Here is a 21,224-nt window from a genome sequence, read left to right as displayed (position 1 = left end):
AATTGTTAGTAAGTAATGATCAATTATCAATTCTCCTGTGGCTAAAAGAAAGAGAGATAATGATGGGATTTTAACAAAAATATGTCTAAATCTCTTCATCCCCAGTGTTGCAGGGCCAGGAGTCAGCTGGTAGCAACTTCAGGGGTGGCTTCCAGAGCTGGCTTTGCTCCCCATGATGCTGCAGTCTAGCTGTCTTCAGAATAACTCTGTGCAATGACCCATTATATCCTACATCAGAATACCAGCCTTTCATGTCTACTCCAGTAGAATAATGTATCAGAGGATATTCATGTGATGTTGGGTATCTGAGTAGCAAGGACAATTTCTTGTGTCAGGCCATAAACAACACCTCATACCTTATGAGCAACTGGAATAAAAGGTTGCAGGGGTGTCTCCAGCTTCCACTGTGCGTGGAAGAAAGAAGTACAGAAAAATTTATAATGGCCTACTATCATCAAGGCCTATTACAGTCAAGGTTGCAAAACGGTTTCCATTATCTGTCAAATGTAAAAACAAAAGAACAAATCACATTTCAGGCCTTTTTAAATATCAAAAGAAGCAAAACATGGTGCAAACCCAATTTAAAAAAACCTTTGCAAGCTACCCAAGTTAAAAAATAAAGGATATGAAATGTGCAGAGGTGTAAATAACTAAATATGCAATGGAATTTAGAATTGCTTGTGAACACATTATCCATGAATGGGGAAAGTCTACAAAAAGATGCTACAATGATTTACTAAAAATATTCAAAGTATGAACAAGAGTCTTGATAGCCAGTGTTTTTAAATCTGCACATTTTGTGGAGATTAACAAATGACAAAAGATTTCACGAGTGTCCTAATATGAACAGAAAATAGTAACTTTGAATCACAGTAGAACTCCACATTCCTAAATAACGGGACAGGCTGCCAATGAGTTGAAGTCACCTCAGTGAGGCAAGTCAGGAGATGCCACATGTTCCAGACATGCCCGCCAAGTATGCTAGTTTTAGGTTTGCATAGGAACCAAAATGAATAATCTGTCCTTACACTTTTTCTTCTTAATCACTTTATTGTTACTTCAATTCTGAGCACTGACCAAAACACTGATTTAAATAAGGGGACATGTAAAGGAAAATTTTGATAATGCATGTAATTAAGTAGCAGAACTAATGTTAGAGAATTATGTAGCAAATATTTTAGTAACTTTCAATACCAGATTAGACATTGGATACAGATAGGAGGGATAAAATTATAAAGCCCATTATTAGGGCAATTTTACCGCATTGGTTGCTATTAAAGACAAGATAGCAAGATGAACTGAACCACTGGTTTATTCTGGTACAACAAGAGGTGGGATACTGAACAAAACATACCATTTGTCTTCTGATATGGCAATAGGAATAGATCCTGGACTAGATGGCATTGCTTTATCACAATATGGAAATTCTTATGTTCCTAAAAAAATTTTAAATGACCATATTTCTCCACATAACCAGAGAATAATATCTAGAGATTAAGCAAAAGTAAATCAAATTTTAGGAGAGAAATTTCAGGTTGAAAAAAGTTGCTACTTAGATATTTGTTCAAAATGCTAGCCTGAAAATTTTTTTTAAGATAGTTTAAGATTTAAATCCATCTAGATTAATGTATTTATTTCCATTTGAAAAAAAAAACTAACCAGAGTTCTAGGCTCATGTAATTCTGAACAAATAAAACTATACCTCACTGATTATTTAGCATGCCTTCTATGGGTATGTCTACACAGTAAGTGGTCCGCAAGTCTCAGAACCCACGTCAACAGACTTAGGCTCGCATTATGGCACAAAGAATAGCTGTGTAGACATTGCAGCTTGGGCTGACGCTCAGACTCTGCATCCCTTTCTCTAGGCTTCAGAGCCTGAACTCCAGCCCCAGCTACAACATCTACATAGCTATTTTTAGCACTGCAGCATGAGTCCTGTGAGTCCAAGACTGTCAATCGGAGCTCTGGAACTTGTTGCCGCACACTGTGTAGATATACCTCAAGAAGATCAAAGAGGTCTCACTAAGCTGTCCTCACTGCACAGTATTAAGGCTGAGCACTGGGATCTGTTTCACATCAAAGCAGTAAATTAGAATAATAATCACTTAAACTGATACAGTGTAAAATTTGCAGAAGGGGCTAAGACCTTAGGCACTTGTGAAAATTTTACACATACTGCTTTTCACCCCCAAAAGGATGTTGGAGTGCACTAACAAACATAGATGCTGGAACTAGGGGTGTGGAGGGTGCTACCACACCCCTGTCTTGAAATGGTTTCTATTGTATACAAGGTTTACTGTTTGATTCAATGACTCTCAGCACCCTCACTATAAAAATTGTTCCAGTATCCCAGCTAACAACTATATATACAGGAATCACTTCACTTAAATAAATTAAGCTATCCTGCAATGCAATGCAGTATCTGTTTAACACAACAATTAGACAAGATGTGAACATAAATCCTGTATCTAAAAGAAACTGCATGGGAAACTCAAGTGGACAGCTTTATGTGTATGTACTGCACCATCATGTCACATACCAGAGAAGAATTAGAGAATCACCATTGTAGAAATACTGGTTTAAATAGAGGAACAGGAAGATGGGTAGTGTTTCTGACCTCAGCAGGTGCCTAGTTTGGGAACAGTTTTCAATCCATTACTTATTATATCATGACAATATGCAGAAGATTTGACACCTCAATTACAGATAGAGTCAATTAACTGAGATCTAAAACTAAGGAATGGAGTAGTTTGTGCAGTGTCCTGTTAAATTAGACTGACTATTCCACAGTTGTTGAAACTATTATATTCACATCTTTTACAGGCAGACGGGAGGTAGATTGAGGGGAGGGGCAGGATTGAAGGCAGACAAAAGCTGTTGTAGACACAAAGTTTGACTTCAAGAAAAGATAAACAGGTGACTCCTCTCTTTTTTTAGCTTCTGCTTTCACCAAGAAGCCAAAGACCACAGAGGTGATGGCAGGAGGCACAGCTGTGTTTGAAGCAGAGACTGAAAAGACTGGCATCAAAGTGAAGTGGGAACGAGCTGGAGCAGAAATTATTGAAAGCAAGAAGTATATGATCAAATCTGAGGGGAACAAGCATTCACTGACTATCAATAACACTGGAAAAGAGGACGATGTGACATATGCTGTAATCGCAGGGAGTTCCAAGGTCAAATTTGACCTCAAGGTCAAAGAGCCAGGTATGGTATCTCCTAAACCCCTACAGCTTATTCAGAATTGTCAACCCGTGTCCAGAAATCACAAGTTGGGCCCATAAAAATCAGATTGGTTTAAAATTCATGATATTTTAAACATGGGATTTATTTTTACTTGCCCTCTGGTGCCTGAGTCTTTCTGGTTCACATTGTAAAGCTTTTCCCTACAACCACAGGGCTATAAGCTTTTTTATTTTTAAATGAAAAGTGAGATTCTCACGTGCCTGCAGGATCTGAAACATTAAGGAAAAACACCAAGCATACATAGCAAGACTCCACTTGGCTGGAGTCCTTCCCCAGCAGGAGCCTCCCTGCTCTCTACCACTCTTGCAGCCTCCAACTCTCTGCAGCTGCTTCCTGCTCTCTGTGGAACAGTCACTCCTAGATCCTACTTCCTGGAATCTCAGGTTTGGAGAGGACCTTCCCTCCTCTGGTTCAGGGACTCTTGCCAGCCCTCAACTGTTGGGCTTTTCTTCTTTTAAGTTCCACACCCAACATACCTTCTGTGGGGCAGAACTAACTGAACAGGTCTGGCTGACCCAACACCTCCTGGCCCTTAAAGGGGCAGGCTGCCCTTTTAAAAGAAAGATAGGGAAGACATGGAAAACAGACTAGATCAGTGATTCTCAAAGTACCTCAAGGTCACCTTCAGCCCCCTATAATTTTTTACCAAAATTCATGGGCCTCTGTGAAACACTTACATAATTTTGATTAAAAAAGTATCTCATTCTCTGTCCATAGCACTGGTACAAATGAAGGCCTTTAGATCCGACTCCTTTTTATCCCTTCCCAGCATTTGTTTTGGCAACTGAAATGTGGCTTTGGTGAGATCTTCTGACCAGTCTAAAAAGATTCTCACTAATTTTTAGCAGAAGAGTAAATTCTTTGTAGAGAAGGCATTCTTTTCCAGACGGGAGCAGGGTATATGATGGAGGTCAGAGAGGAAGGGGTAATCGCTGAGGTAGCCGGGCCCTAAACTATTTAGAGCTTTGTAGATAGTAACTAGCAACTTAAATTTCATCTTTGCATTTTACTGGCACCCAGAGCAGATGTGTGATATGTTGTTATTGCCCTCCTCTCTTAGGACATGAACAGCTATATATTACACTAGCTGAAGTTTCCTGATATCCTTTGCAATTAATCCCAGGTAGAAAATATTACAGTATTAAGCTTACAAGTAACAGAGGTATACAAGACTGAAGTGGCTCTTCATCAGAAAGGGTCTTTTGACAGCTAAAAGTGGCTAATGGCAATATCAGATATGCCACTGTGCAGAGAAGTTGTTTTCTATGTAAACTGTGTGTTGATGCTTCAAGATGAACCTTTTCTAAATAAGATATAGATATATAGATATCTATCTATATCTATATATGATGTAGATATATATACTATGGAGGCATCATTATAGTGATTCCATAATTAGAGATGTGGAGAGTTTTTCAGTTAAAATGGCATTTAATTCTATTTGGACAAGATTCTAGACCAGTGGTTCCCAACCCATGGCCTGGGACCAAAAGTGGCCCCTGGGGTCTTTCAAAGTGGCCCGCCACTCCCCTCCCACTGGCTGCAGAAGGGAGCTACTGCCTAAGGACCCAGGCGGAGTGCGTTGCTGTGGGGCTACAAGACTGGTGCAGGCTCCTTGCTGCAGCCAAGGGGAAGGGAGATCAGCGTTCCCCTCCCCCTGGCTGTAGCAGGGAGCACGCCAAAGTGCTCCGCCTGGGTCCCTAGATGCTGGGAGCCCTGCTGGAGCCAGAAGAAGGGGAGCGCTGATTTCATGTCTCCCTGGCTACAGAAGGGAGACATTGCCTAAGAACCCAGGTGAAGTGCATGGGGTTACAGGATGTGTGTGGTTTCCCTGCTGCAGCCAGGGGAACAGGAGATCAGCGAGGACTCCTTCTGTCTGACTCCAGTGGGGGTGGGCTGCTGGCACTTCCGGGTTGTAAAAATGATAACTGTGGCCCTCAAGCCAAAAAGGTTGAGAACCACTGTTCTAGACAGTAGTTCCAATGCTGCTATCCAATATAAGTAAAGATGGCAGAATCTGGTCCTTTGTTAAGCAGTGAAATAGAAGTTTTTCCTAACTATCATATCACTTTCCCTTAAGATGCAGATTTAGTTTTCCAGAAAGTTAGATACACATCCTCTCAGGAGTGGAAGAGTCTGGAGGAATTTAAATTACTCCTTTTTGCAATTTTGGGACAGCTATCCCATTTTTCAGAGCCCACTAAGTTACAAATATCTATAACATTTCAAACTTGAGATACATATAGTAGCTATAAAACAGAATCTCACTTATAGGCTAATTGTTCTTTATGAACTTTTAAAAACAAAGTTGCATTTTTCATCACTGCTGTTTCTATGTACACCATGGAAGCCAACAGGTAGAAAAATTATTCTTCAAAACATCTAAAATTTAACATGTCAAAACTATGGCATGATTATTATTATTAAAAATTCAAACATCTCTTTTGACAGAGAAAAGAGGGTTCTTAGCCCTCAAAGCTTGGCACAGGTAAACTGTTCTTATCTGGTTAGATCCATAAAGCTGGCACCTTCCAAGCAGCGCACCTTCTAGGCTCTACAAGACAATAACCAACTTCCTGCCATTTTCTAAAGCTCACTGAAGAAATGCTTCTCTGCACAATTCTCTCAAGTATATCCCAGAAATATGTGGCTTTCTGTAACCTTGCTTTTCATTCCTTTCCAGAAAAGTCTGAGGCAATTCTTCCTACTGAAGCTGCTTCTGCCCCAACTGTCTCAGACTCACCTACACCAGCAGAGACACAACCAGCAGAATGCAGCAGGAGCTCAGAAGGTAAAAAGATGCTAGGACTAACCGTAGCTGACCGATTGAAAGGAAGAATAGGAACAAGGCGGAAAAAGAACCAGGAGGAAGAAGATAAGTGATAAGCCCCAGCAAAGTGGGAATAAGGAGCCATAGAGGAAACAGGAAATATCTGAGTGGAGAAGAATATTGAGGGAAACATTGAAATGATGTAAAGGATTCACTATACGGGTTAGGATAGAGCCTGAAATGCAAAGGTAGTTAATAAATCCACCTATTTGTTTCAGTTCCAACTGCTGAGGCTCAGCCAGAGCTGCCTTTGGACCCTATTGGTCTCTTCGTGACACGGCCTCAGGATGGAGAAGTGACTGTCGGTGAGTACAAGAATTGAGGTTTGTAAGCTGCTAGCAAACACTGCATCTACCACCTGAATACTATCTTTGTCTCTCCATTTACAGTACAATAGCAATTATCTAATAGAAATACTAAACACCACTCACAGCCTGATTTTAACTGATCTCTCTTTCAAGGTGGAAACATCACATTCACTTGCAAAGTGGCAGGTGCCAGCATGCTGAAGAAACCATCAGTGAAATGGTTCAAGGGAAAGTGGATGGACCTGGGAAGCAAAGTGGGAAAACATCTCCAGCTGCATGACAGCTATGACCGAAACAACAAGGTACAGCCAGAAAAGCAGAGCTCTCAGTCTCTCTCTCCCAGCCACCAACCTTTTTTCTGGAGGAAAAGACCTCTTCCTTGCTAGTGACATATTTTGGTACTAAGGTGCCCAAAATTGTGCACAGTATTCTAATCATGGATTCAGATCTATATTCCAAGGATCTAGACAAAGATAGAGGCTCTAGGTACATACTATCACTCCTCTGTTCCATGATGAAATGTTAAAAGATTTGGAAGATAAAGAGATTTTTGAGGAAAGGTTCAGCATATGTTCAGTCTGGAGAAGTGTCTGAGATGAAGTTTGGAAATTGTGTGAATATACAAAAAAAAAGAGAAAGAGGACAGAAAAAAGAGAAAGAGGACAGAAACACTCACTGGTCAGTGACAACAGAACAGGAATGCATGCAGCTAGGGAAAACTAAGAAACGTGTAAAAACCCACATAATTATGCTAAAAATCAGTTTAACAAGTTGCTAACAGTGGTAGTGAATAAGAGGAACATCCAGAATGGCAATAGAAAGGATTTAAAAAAAAAAAAAGTTTGGAAAGCATCTCAACTTTCATGCTTCAGAGTATAAGCCAACCTCTAACTCATTTGTGTTAGAAATAAATGCTCGTTGTGGGCATATGTAACAGGGTTCTACTCACTACTGGGGCAGTCCCATGTGGCTGCATCTGGGGATTAGCTCGGCCTGGACTGACACCCTCTTCCATCACTCACTCACTCTGTGGTCTCTCTCTATCATTCTGGACTCAGGGTGCTCTCTCTTTGTCACTCCCTCATACCTCAGTCCCTCTTCCTCTCTAGGAATTGCAGTGCTTCCTTTATAGCTTGGCCTTCCAGCCAGGTTATATACAGTGTTCCCCTTCCAGAAAACATTTCACTGGACTAGCTATTCAAGTGCCATTCCAGGCCATCTTCCCATTCAATATTGTGCCACTTTCCCAGAGGGGGAACCCAGGCCCACCTGCTACTCCAGGTTCTAGCCCAGGGACCCTACAATCAGCAGGCAAGGTCTGTACCATTTGAACCCTTGCTGTTGTTTTCCTGGGCTTCTTCCTGCTTTGCCATCTACAGGCTTTCTTCTCCTCCACCAACCCTCTGAGTAAACCACATCCCTCAGGGTCAGGATCCCAGGGCTTCTGTTTCATCTCCCTCCCACCAACCCCTCAGGTTACCTCCTTCTCTCCTCACTAGGCCCAGAGTGACTACAGGTCTCCACAGTGCAGCCCTCTTCTACTTTCCACTCCTTGCTTTATACAAGCCCCTGCCTACCCCCTTCTAGATGAGCTCCATCTTCAATTAGTGCTTGTCAATCAAGCCTCAGTCTCCCCCAGATGCAGTTTACCAGGTTAATTAGCCCTTCTGAGGCACTTTAATCCCTTCAGGAGTGGTGTGGGGTGAACACTTCATCGCAGCAGGTTATTCTGTAACTGCCTATTGTAGGGTTCCTTGCACCTGACTCTCAGGCAGCTGGTATTAGTCACTGTCAGAGATAGGATCCTGAGTTTGATGGACCATTGGACTCATCTAGTATGGTAATTTCCATAATCTGATTGTGTAATTATCAGGAATTATTCAGGAATATTATCAGGAATATTCAGAGGCACTAGACACCTATACATTAGATCCGAAATTAACTGCCTTATTACTGTGGGTAGAGTATCATAAATAGCTCAACAAAAGTCCATTCCCACCATAAATGAGTCTAATGCGAATTCTCTAGCCCAGAGACAGACAGACACCTGGAACACAAAGAGGCCTGTGGTGTGTCACCCTCTCTGTCTGTAGGGATCACCATAGTGCAGTGGTCCCCAAACATATCCATAATGGAATCTGTCTGCACCCCTTCCCACAGGAGCGACAGACAGGAGCTGCAGTTCAAAGCCAGAGTCAGACACACAGAAAGCAGGACTAGGTGGTGTTCCCTCCTCACTCCTTCCCCTTCCCCCATGGGGGCTGGCTTGGGTCCTGCCCCCACACTTTGGGGACTACTGCCAGAGTGTTATATTTTGTGTTATACTTGCTATGTGTATGCATCTCCATTGCCCTCTGCTGGATGGAATATGGTAGACTTGCCCATACCTAATGCCAATCCTTCTGAAGGCTGAATTTATGGAACTGCTCCATTATTAATGCTCTGTCTAGAGAGAGGCCTATATTTTTACTGAGATCAAGGACCTGTTACCCGTGGCCACAAGCATGCAGCTACCATTCCTGATGATTGTGGTGTCTGTACCTATGCAATCACAGATTAGTACAACAGTAGGATTAGCTACTATCAATATCCCATCCCCTGGAAAACATGTGCAGATAATGTCCTTTAGGTGTTCAAACTAGATTAGAGAAATTTTTGCTTTATAAGAACTTCTTACCAGCCACAAGAGACACAGAAAGTTGCACATACAGGGAACAAAGTGGGTTTTTTAAATGGATGGAAAGAGTTCTATTCCGGTCTTTATCACTGTTAATGTTCTGGCATTCTATATTTGTTTCTCTGTATGTCTTTTACCCTTTCATTTTCTAACTTCCTTGCTCTGTGGTCTGATCTATTTTTTAGGTTTACATCTTTGAAATGCACATTATCCAAGCAAAAATGACTTATGCAGGGGGGTATAGATGTGAGGTGTCTACCAAGGACAAGTTTGATAGCTGTAACTTCAGTCTGATTGTCAATGGTAAGATTGTATTTGACTCTACAGAAATGTGTTGCTAAGTTAGATTCTTGTCCCCACTCTGTACTCCACGTGTACAGAGTAATCTCTCGCCCCAGTAAAGAGTGGCCACCAGAAGAGGATGTAGGTCAGGTTTAAAAGGAACTGGCAGAGCTAGGTATAAGCCCAAAACTAGAGCAGCAGGAGTGCTACAGATGTGGACTGAGATGCATTGGGAGGGCAGGGGGCCCCTCTGGAAAGAAAAGTAGTATATAATTCAAGACAGGACTGAGATACACTGAAAGAGCAACATACAGTAAGCAAGATGAGAATTTGCTTATATTATCCTTGGCTTTATCCAGACTTCAGTCCCACACTTCCATAAGCACTACATTCAGTAACATTTTTTAAAAAGTCTGAGAATTAACTCCACTTCTAGGTTGCTAAAGGTGCTGTACTTGAACATGGACATTTGAAAAAAAAGAAAGCAACTTAGAAAAGTTCAGAAAGCTAACAGTCACTTCCTTTCCTCCTGCCAAATTCAAGCACTGCGGAAGCTGCTGGCAGTATAAAATTGCAACTAGCATCATTGACTAGTTTTAGCAAGGGATTTGCTCTAAACAGTTGCTCTCGTGGTGCCCGAGGACAACTGTATTGTAAAAGCTTACCAGTGATTAAAAAGGAAGTACATTTAACCATCTATTTGTCTCCAGTGTAGAATAGGTCGCCAGCGACTTGACTAAGACTGTGAACATAATCCACCCTTGCTAGTGCAGTGTTTGCAGCACTCTCCTTCCTCAGGAGTCTCACAGGCAGTGGCAGCCCAGGAATGCATTGCGTCAGCACTGCTCATTTCTGAGGCAGCACTGGTTGGCTGCAGGGCCGATGATGGTATAGGTTGACTTTCAATCAGAGGAGGCTCTCCACCCCAGGTTACGCCAGAAGAAGCTGATTTAAATCGGAGATTAATCAAACTCTTTATATACAACTTCCCAGCTGGAACCTCTGCATGCTTCTACTAATCAAAGGAATTAGTCTTCTGCCTCCACAGATGGATTATAGTTCATTAATTGTAATATTAACATTTCGACCTTCTCGAACACCTTTCATCCGAGGATTTCAATGCATTCATGATGTCAATATTCAGACCAATTTTACAGACACGATATGGCTTTCCCACTGTCAAACTACAAATTAATGTGAAACTTGAGATAGAATCCAGAGCCCCAGCCTCTTTGTTACTTACACTTAGTGATTAATCATAGTTAAAATATAAGATCTTTGAAACAAAAATGATTTGAAAGGAAAACATTTTGCAATGATGTGGTGTCTCTTTCAAGCAACACTCTGAACTGTCTCCCCCCTCCCTTTTCAATTGTATGCCATATCAGAAGCATCAGGAACAGGAGACATGGATATCCGCACTGCCTTCCGACGCACGTGAGTAGGAAGCTTGTGCTGATCAGGTTCTGCTTCCATGTGGAATTCATTACCTTCCTAGACAAGATCACGTAAGAGGAAAGCTATTGTACAAATAATCACTGCTGCTATAAGCCTATTGTGTAAGGATTTCTAAAGGTAAAATGCCAAACTTGACTCCTAGAGACCATCTAAGAAAGGTTGGCTCTTTACTATGTACCAATACTCCTGATCTCCAATTATTTCAAACAGGCCCACTGACAGTAATTCTGGGCCTCAGGGCATAACAGTCCTGTCCCACCTCTTCTGCCCACAGCCCTGCCCCCTTCCACTCAGTACCTCTCCTCTCTTCTACACTTCCGCTTCCCCCAGGCAGCAAGCGACAACCCAGGGGGCCTGAGCAGAGGGGAAAGACACGATGAGCAGCGGCAGAGGAGCAAATGGGGGAGAAGAGGAGGGATGCAAGCAGCGAGTGATGGCAGGAAGGTCAAGCGGTGGCGTGGATCCCGGGGGAGAGGAGCAATGTGTCAAGCAGCAAGCGATAGGACCAGGCAGGGCCTGGGGTGGAGTGGGAGGGAAGGAGTGATGCAGTGAGTGCCCAAGCTGAGCAGGGCCTGGAGTGGAGTGGGGGTGGAGCATGAGCAGGGCTGCAGGTGGAAGAGGCCTATATCCTTTTAAATTGCCAGGCCCATGGACACTTGCCGCCTCCGCCCGCCCCCCTGGTCATTGGGCCTGATTTTAGCAATAATGAACATAATTTTCCCAAAAATTCCACTAGTTATTTTTTCCAGTTTGAAAAAGCACAAGGTACAAATCAACAGGGGAGCTATGTTGCTCCTAGGCAGGATGGCTTGGGCCAAGCAATGCTTTCCAAAATGGCTTAGGTGAGCCTGATGATCCACTTGTGTCTTAAGATATTCATGCACTAGACAGAGATCAGGAATTTGGGCATAAACACTATAAATAGCATATAGCTGATTATAATATGGTTATATTTAATTTTATTAATGTTTTGTATGTGTGAATGGTCAGCGATAGGCACATCCTAGCTTTTTAAGAACCACAGGGCATTGCATAGGTGTTCAGAAAGGCCACTCTTCCCAGATCCGCAATATGTTCTCAGTTGATCTATGACTTCTTAAGAGAGCTGCTAACCTCTACTGGTTAAATTGAAAGAGCTGTTACAGATTTTTGGTAAAGTTTAGGAAGCAGTAACATACAACTGTATTCATTACTGAATACTCATTCACTTTTGCTGTAAATCAGAGCAGGTTTTTTTTTTTTCTGAATTATCAATAAAAAACACTCCAACAGCCATTAACAAGTACGGTCCTCCAGAGCAATATGTGCTATCCCTCAAGGAATTTTCCTCCCCAAAGCTACAATGAAATTTATCACTCCAGCACTTACATTTCACCTGCAAACCATTTCCCCAATGCAGGAAAAAAATCCATCACATAGTCAACTGCTTGTGCTTTTCCACAACTTATTATGTGAGATCTGCCTTTTACACTCAACTCTGTCACAAGGAACCCAGAAAAGTCTTGTGGAATTTACGTAAAACAGTAACTATGGAATTCATGTGTGTAGCTGGTCAGTCCTGCTGTGATGCAGGCCAGTTCCACTTGAATATAACTCTACATGGTCAAGCATTTGTTGTCCTTTATTTAGCATTCAACAGTTCCTTTTTCTGCTACAGGATAAAGAAAACAACAAATTTAGTGCCTGTTCAAAGTGAGTGCAATGTGGGTGTAAAATCCTAACAAATCTTTTGGATTCAGGGACTTTTAGGTCAGCATGAAGGAATCATAACTCCTTCCCATTAAACTCCCTTCCCCTCACAAAACAAACCCTCATATTTACCTTTGCTCAGTCAGTGAGCTAGAGTTGAAGACTGAAGACTCCTCCCTCCTTTACTGGATTGTATTAGGAAGTCTCTGTGAAGGGACTGCACTAGATTTTCGTTTACTGCTTTTACTATTCAGCAGAATGCAAGACAGACACACTGCATTACACAACACCTTTTTGCATAATTTGACTATGATTCAATAAAGCCCCAATGTTGCCTTGTCCATTTGATTTAACAGGATATTTAGGATTGATTTGTCTCTATGAAATTGAAGTGAGGTTTTTGGCTAGCCAAGCAAAACTTGTCATAAGGAATGTCTCATCTACAAGCTGTGAATGTACAGGAGAGTTAGAATGTTTGATCCCACCATGCAGCTGCCTGGACTAAGCAATGGCAAGTCTTCCTTTGGAACAGGAAAGTCTCTTTTAGAACAGAGCACTTCTAAAACTATTCTATACTTGCCATTGGAGCTTAGAGTTTGAGGAGCTTAGGTTGTTCGATGAGAAGGCAGCAGAAATTGAATTGAATTGAAGTGTGTAAATCTAAAGTTCTGTTTTTGTGACTCTCACTCAGGAGCCTGGTGGGAGTAGGGAGACGGATGCCTGCAGCCTGTCTCAGGTAGCCCAGATTTCTGCCAGCAGTCAGATCCCATCCTCACAATGAACTCTCTCTCTCTCCCTCTGACCAGTAAAGAGAATCAGAACTTGAATTCAGATATTCAAAATTAAATCTGCAGCTTTACAATAAATAAATAATTATAATACTTAGCTCTTATACATGACCAGAAAACACAAAAACAATGATCATGTGAGACAAGCATAAAGCAATGAAAAGAGTAGAGTATTTTGATGCTTCACTGAGAGAGATTCATTTACAGGAAGGGACATTTGAACATATGGCATCCTCTTAGAATTGTGACACTGAGAAATGTAATCTCAAACTGAATGCATGTCTGCCCTTCTATCCTACACATTCCCCTTTCTATCCTACACAAATCCTGATTACAACTCCCTCACTCTTCCCATAGAAATTCTCACGTGGATATGAAAATCTACCTCTTTCTCCCATACTTATGGTCCTGGTACCATGCGGTGTGCTATCCCATTCCCCTGTGATCGTAGTGCTTAATTTTGTTTGTAAAACAGGACATCTCTCTAACTCTTTGAGTTTCAAAAGTTAGATGTTAAGGAAGTTTCAGAAAAACTCAGCAACCACAAAGCTCAGCTCCCATTTAGGCACCAGAAAAAGTGGCCAGGATTTCCAGAGAGCTCAACTTATTGGGTGTGGAGATCTTTAGAAAATCTGGCCATAAGTATCAGAATGGGAGCTGCTAGGTTCTCACTTCTTTAGAAAAATCTACCTGAATTGTGAGTGCTGACCATTTGAAAATCTGGCCTTACATAAGTGACTTTATATATAACTAAAGTCCTCTGCCATTCAAGTTGTTCTTATCTGTCAATGTGCCTAACATATTAGAGTTTCTAGGCACTGCATTTAACCCTTCCAGTGCTGTTCTATTCTGAAAGCAACTCTATAAAAATGGCACTTTCATAATCAAAAGATCTTTCCTCAAAAGCATATTAAGAATCAGATCTTACTAAAATAAATGTTTACTATTGTTGACTCCAATTAACCTTGTAGTGTCAATGCAACTCAGAAGGTGGGAACTAAATTCTATTCCATCTTTAACAACAGAATTTTTTACAAGTTGCAGTCTGTTGAGGCTGTTTCTTGCATTTGATCCTGACACCTTGAGTTTCTCTGGCCTACTGTCCTATCCATCTTCAGCAGGATTTCTTCCTCTGCAGCGATCATTGCTGGCAACAATTGGAGACAGAATAATGGCCAACATGGACCACAAGTCTGATTCAGTATGGCAATTCCTGCATTCCTAAAAAGATAATGTGTGCAACAGAGGATGTCACTTGAGGGCAGAATCTGAAACCAGTGCAGTTGCACATGTATCACTGAAGGCTTAATCTGTAGACAATGGGATTGCACAGGTGTAGTTGAACATTTTATTACTGGTGATGGTGAATGAGATGGAAAAAAATCCAGCTTGATTCTCCAAGCCCTGGTTGAACAGCAAGACAGGCATACAACTTGGGAAAAATATTAACATCTTTTTACTTGTAAACTGAGTACACTTGAGATGGAAGTATTTGAGACACAATAATCATGGAATTGCATGCACATTGCAATAACTCTCATGACAGAACCCCACAGAGCCTATTAATAGTGACGTTTCAGAGTAAATGCATACTTCAAATGTTCTGAACAGCAAATTCATGTCTGAGTCACAGTGAATGCTTTTGAATACACACAAAGCACTTGTGCATTATTTGTGAGCTCACTATGAAGCATCACACACAGAGAAATACTTGCTTTTAATCAGATTGACTGGTTTGTGACGAAGAAAACTAGTCACAACATTGTACCTTCTAATTCCATGGTAAAAGCCAATCACAGAATGCTTTCTCTAACCCTCCCAAGCACATTCTTTATCATATCCATCCATGATATCACACATTTTCACAGTGATGAGCTTTGGAGTCACAAGGACCCTAAAAAAAGAAAAGATTAATCTGATGCAATGGAGGCAGGTGGTAGCTGGGCAATCACCAGGAAAAAGCTGTGCAGCCATATTAAAAAACAACCAAAAATGTATAAGATATGGTTGTCTTAATGCAGACCCATCTTATAAAACAGTTTCCACATCCCCACATCTACAGTCCACAGAAAGTACTTACAATTCTATAGGAAAATACTTGCAATGCTCCACAAACTTCTTGGGGCATGTGGGAAATGTGTTTACTGGACTACTGATTATATATGTCATTTCTTTTAATTTAGGACAAAAGGGAATACAATTATATTCTAGATTAGTATGTGCCATTGAATTAGTCACAGTGTATGATTTCCTCTGTAAGCGGAGCAGGCAAAATGCAGGCCCAATAAGTGCACTTCTTAAATCTATATAAAAGTCAACAAACAGGAAAAGAGATAAAATCTCCAGATTTCTAAAAGAAAATGGCTGCCATGCCAATGAAATTCTAGAGTAATTGTGAAACCATCTCCTACTTCCCTTCCAATGGTACATCTTATGCATACAAGAAAATTCTGGCCATGTGAACCATTCCCCATTTCCTTCTGAAACTATTATATTTTTCTTTTACTGTACAGTGCAGAGGGACATGAAGAAGGTGGAGAATTGGATTTTAGTGCCTTATTGAAAAAGAGGTGAGTGAAAATCTGCAGTCTTAGAGCAATACAATAACCAGCTCTTGCAGAACAGCCCTGGAAGACATTAAAACTAAAGCAGGTTAAATTCCCTTAGCATTCCCTAAAGTTCATCTAGCATGGAGAAACTGGGATTGGTAGTTTTGTGAACTCTCCATGGAGAGCAGTACGTCACCATTTCATACTGCACCTCTAGGCTGTGTCACCAGCAAAAAAGGTTTCTGTTACAACAGAGATCAATAACTTGTATTTTACGTGTGAAAATAAAGCTGTAGAGACTGGGACTGGAGTAGTTGTAAGCCTCCTACAGCACCTTTTGCTGGAAAAAACCTAAGGACAGTAACAGCTGTCTTTGGGATGTAGTGTTTGTCTGGAGTTTTCTATTCTCCTGAGTTGTCATTGGGATCGGAGCGTTTGGGAAATCAAAAGTCTGTTTATAATAAACAACTATGACTTTTCCAATTCTGATTCTTCTTCCTGGCTTCCAATTGCTCCCTCTTTTCATTTTATGACATCTCCTCCCTTTCTGCATTCCTCTGATCTGCCTACCTGTGCTTCACTCTTTTATCCTGCCATCTCAATCTGGACACTCTGCTTCGGATTCTGTTGTCTAAAACAGAGAGTAAGATTTCTATTTCATCTCATTATAAAATGCATGAGGCAGATTGAGTATCAGGTTCATGTGGTTTGAATAATGCATGAGACTCCTCTTCTTTCACATGTGGAGCATGACAAATTCACTGGACTCAGATAACTCGAAGGAGGGTGTCACCCTGCTGATTTCCAATCCAGAAATGCTTTTAAATAATTAGTGCAGTTAGAAGTAGCGAGGGGGAAGAGTCAATCCATGCCCTCTCCTAAACTCCCTTTATGTTTCAACCACCCCTTTCCTCAAATTAGGCTTCATTTCCAGATTCTCTTATTAGCCCAAGATTTCAGTTCTTCAATATTCCTAACCCATTCACACAGAAATTAGAGACGAAAAAGACATCCTTGGTCACAATTAGTCCATTTGCCTAATTTAGAAGACAGTGCAGGATTGTTCCATACAACATATGTTCCAATGTTTTGTTCAGTATACTCAGACAGTCTAAGTGATGAAGCTTCTACCACTTTCCAAAGGAAACTATTTCATAGTCTGATAGACCTCACTATTATTAAATGTTCCCTTGCTTTACAACTAAAGTTTTCTTTGCTCATCTTCATGTCATTGCTGCTAGATATATTCCTCAGGATCACCTTGCACTATTCCTCTCCCTTAGCATTTAAAATCTTCAAATTATTATTGACAGATGCCCCTGAGTTGCTTTTTTGCCACGTTATACGAAGTTAATTCTTTCATGTTTTCCTCAATGCACTATTTAGCCAACTCTCTGTTGTTCTTGATTCTGGGTTCAGTCTCTGCTCATGTGTTTTAGTTCCATTTATAATAGAAATGAACTGTGTTTATATAGATTAAAATCCAGTAGAGAGCAAGTAGCAGAACTCTTAGTAATACAAGACTGTACTTGTTCTATCTTTAAATCTCTGCCTCAGGGGCATCAATAATTTTCAGATATACCATATAATACAATGCCAACTAGATACGGATTCTACCCTCAGAATGCCATTCAAAGCCAGCACTCCTATGGGGGGGGGCGGGTGGGTGGGGAGCCTGCTGAGAGAGGCTAGAAACAGGACAGTAAAACTATCCTTAGCCATTACCTCTATACCAATTGTTTCTCAACAAGTGGGTCATGACCTCCAGAGGAGTCAGATAGAGCTATAATGGAGGGAACAAGACACTGAAAATGTTATTACAATTCTAAAGCAAAGACAATAAAATGTCAGGATAACTTCAGCGTGGGCAAAGCCTTCAGAATTTGTGAGGTCAAATGCAGTAGTTTTGGTAGTAGTTGTATGGATTTTTAACTCTTACTTTATAATAAATGAAAGGGGGTCAACCATTTGTACTTCAGATAAGGGCTTGCCAATCTAGAAAGTTTGAGAACCTTTGCTCTGTACCATTTCCTAAAGTGACACCAGCTGGGCAGGAGGGAAGTACAGGAGTTAAGAACACCTCTAATGGAGCCTTCCTTCTGCTTTCATAGTCAGTTTTAGTGATCAGCAAGTAGAGACAGAAAAAAAAATTAAATTGAGTATAATCTCCAGTACCTTCATGATTTTTTTGACCCACTGGTTTAGTTCGTTATCATTTATGACTAACTAAAATTTATAACTAAAAATATATCTAAAATCCATGACTCGGGAAAGAATGTTTTTAATTATCACTGCATTTTTACTCCACATTGATTTCTGAAAGGCATGATTAATGAGGTCTGAAAGGCATCAAGCTTCTTCATGGGGTGAACATAATGCTCCTTTGAAAACGCAACAGGAGAAACAGACATGTTGAAGAACTCTCAAAAGCTGCATAGTCACAGAATGTAGGAATGACACAACACCTCTGCCATCACCTTCTGCTTCTGTTCCACCCTGCCAATCAAGGACTACTGTGTCCAGATTGTGCACAAGTTCATTGTAGTGGAGAAAACTGCATTTAATATTATACAGGAGTTGTATTTTCCGGCCACTGTAATTTAATTAGCTGGTGTTGACACATAGGTGTCACTGGTCCCAGAGAGGTCATAGGGAAGGGAACAGCTGCCACAGTAAGTAGGTTAGTGAAGAGAGACCTTGAAAGAGATGACAGCTGACAGGGTCCAAGAAATCCAAGGTAACAGGATAGGAAGGAACCATCTATGGGATGTACAAAACTATTTTTAACATCTTCACACATGTTTAGGACATACCAGCTCCCCGTTCTGTTTACAACAGGTTCACTGAGCTTCTTCTTAATATCCCCCAGTGCACAGTCAACCTATAAGATGATCCCTACAGCTAAGATTCTCAACATCAGGGAGAGTAACTTTAGGGTGGGAGAAACCTAAGTAGCCCAAGGTCACCACATTAAGGGCACTCCCCTCCCTGCAATGCTTACCCTGGGAGGGTGTTACTCCTGGTGGGTGGGAGAGGTCAGTCTATTTCTGTGAATAATACAATTCCTTACTGGAACCAAGAGAATGTTTTAATAAAGATAAAGTGGTGACAGAGAGCAGTAGAAATGGGGAAACATGAAGCCCAGAACTTATTGGTGGAGATCGGGACATGAATCTGAAGGTTCATGAACAGGAATTTCCTGCTTCTCCGTGCTCAATTCTATACTACTTAAAGAGTGATTCTTGGCTGTAAAATACCTCGTTTTATCATGTAATTGCAATGTACAAGTCAGTCCATCCCCTGGAAAACTAGAAAACACTTACTATTTACAAACAAGGCTGAGACTGCACTTTGGGGAACTTTCAGGTCTCTTGTATTTTACTTCATATAAATGCAGGTTTAGGGTGGACTTGACATATTTAGTGATTCTAGATGCATGATTTTTATTCAGTTAAATAAATACTTTGGTTGCATATATGATATGAACTACTTAAAAAGGTAAGTCTTGCAGGACCGAGAGCAAGATTTCATTAGTCTTTACAAGTCATGTGGGACTTCTGTTTCGGTTATTATTTATGCAACAACGTCAGTTTACATGACCCTGTACAAAACAGAGAGGGAGCCAAAGAGCCAAATTCTCTGCTTGTGTAAATAGGTGCAATGCCATTGACTTCAAGGGAGTTTTGACCACTATGCTAGCAGAAAATTTGGACCATAGCCTTTACCCCATAGAGCTTGTTATGCCATCTAAATGACAGATACAAATTGCCCTGGATGTCCCAAGGTAGGTTATACAATTTTTAAATTTTAAAATGCCTTATAATTTAAGAAAACCCCTCTATCAATTTCCCACAGGCATGAAGAAAGATTCAGTCCACAGGTGGATTATATGGTTTACATAAATGAGGCAATATTACAAAAAAATAAATATATATAGCTTGGTTTTACAATGACTAAGGCTGTTAAGATAATTCTCTAAAATTATTGAGATATAAACACCAGGAATGGAGAGGAATTGTTTCAGGTGCTCCAACTAAGTAAAGCTAGAAATAATGGGATGAAATTGAGCAATGGAAAATTTAAGTTGAATATTAGGGAAATCTTTGCAGTGAGATTATTTGGTTGCAGAACAGTCTCCAAAGTGGAAGACTTATCTCATCATGCATTTAAAAATAACTTAGACAAAGTATTTGAATACAATATGGAGAGAAATTCTACCTTAAAGTTTCAGGTGGACATGCATACACATTAGCTGGGGAGAAGAGACAAACTAGATTTGACCTAATAGGTTTTTTTTTTCTATGTTCTATGATTTTATACTTATTTTTCAGTCACTGTTTCCTCAATGGAGCATAATTGCTCCGATGCAGACCTCACAGGTATAACTAGGAAACATGTATTTAGACAGTATTATAAAAGTTGCTTGTTCACATTATCAAGAGCAAACCAGCCCAGGGTGCTTGGTAAGTTGAAAGATCTTGGACTATCTGGTAAATGGCCTGTTCTTTTGGTTGGCAGAGCACAATTTTTAATTATGCATTGCTAGGCAATATACAAATCGCTAACCAGACACACAAAGAAGCTAGTGGGGGATATGTAGTGGGGAGGGAGCTGGCTGGGTTTCTGGAGGATGTAGATACGCTCTAGTGCAGAATCACATCCACCATGGCCTGTATTTGTAACAAAGAACACTGGCTTGAGATCCATCCAGTCAATTCTGGTAATAGAGGATGATAAACCACCCTAAGGAATAATTTTCTAAGTATAAGACTGTATAGCACAGAATAACTGAAGTGTAAGCCCCAAGCTGGGCACGGAAACCCTAACACTTTATTGCAACACTATAACAACATCTAACTACAAACAGCTTCCTAAGAAAAACACTGGAGTATTAGAACCACCTCATTAAATCTGCTACCTAGACTGACCCCACTCACACTCTATGCTCCTTTCTTTCATGTAGTGACATTCCTCACAGAAAGTAATTAAAGCAGTTCCTTCTCTGTAGACATGCACAATGTATCACATGAATGAAAAGAAGACCAGAGTCCTCAAAATTTCCCTTCACTGCCTGCTACATAGCTTGTGTGTGATTGGGGGATTGATATTCATCGCTGAACACAGCCTTTTTACATGGGAGTATTCTGAGGCACTGGAATATGCTTGATCCTGGTGATATCAGAAACAAGCTCCACTTACAGGGAATTCTAGAAGGTCCTGGTTTTCCCTCCAGGATTCTGGAGCCTGTATATCATATCATACCTCCCTCATCCTTCGAAGAATTCACCATAAGCCTGTCTTTGTGAGAAATCCATTGAAAGCCATGACAGGCAGAAGGTCTATTTTTCGTATGAGGATAGTGAAGTAAACAGTCCCACTTTGCCCTGTGAGGCCATC

At 40.8% G+C, this 21,224-nt stretch overlaps 1 protein-coding gene across 1 annotated transcript in view; it reads left to right on the top strand.

The window, feature by feature from the left end:
• The window catches only part of MYBPC3 (myosin binding protein C3), a 101,464-nt gene that overhangs the window by 9,163 nt on the left and 71,077 nt on the right, over positions 1-21,224 (top strand). The window contains exons 2-9 of the mRNA XM_067557709.1: positions 2,941-3,207; positions 5,930-6,037; positions 6,295-6,381; positions 6,538-6,686; positions 9,247-9,364; positions 10,732-10,780; positions 13,182-13,226; positions 15,792-15,848. Coding sequence (XP_067413810.1) covers positions 2,941-3,207; positions 5,930-6,037; positions 6,295-6,381; positions 6,538-6,686; positions 9,247-9,364; positions 10,732-10,780; positions 13,182-13,226; positions 15,792-15,848 — 880 coding nt within the window. The remainder of the gene's footprint in view (positions 1-2,940; positions 3,208-5,929; positions 6,038-6,294; positions 6,382-6,537; positions 6,687-9,246; positions 9,365-10,731; positions 10,781-13,181; positions 13,227-15,791; positions 15,849-21,224) is intronic.

This window comes from Emydura macquarii, unplaced genomic scaffold, assembly GCF_026122565.2.
Source record: "Emydura macquarii macquarii isolate MOO-44397 ecotype Brisbane River unplaced genomic scaffold, CSIRO-AGI_Emac_v2 contig_1876, whole genome shotgun sequence".
Classification (NCBI taxonomy): domain Eukaryota; kingdom Metazoa; phylum Chordata; order Testudines; family Chelidae; genus Emydura; species Emydura macquarii.
Note: the sequence above shows the minus strand (reverse complement) of the source record. Positions and strands in the feature narration are given on the sequence as shown.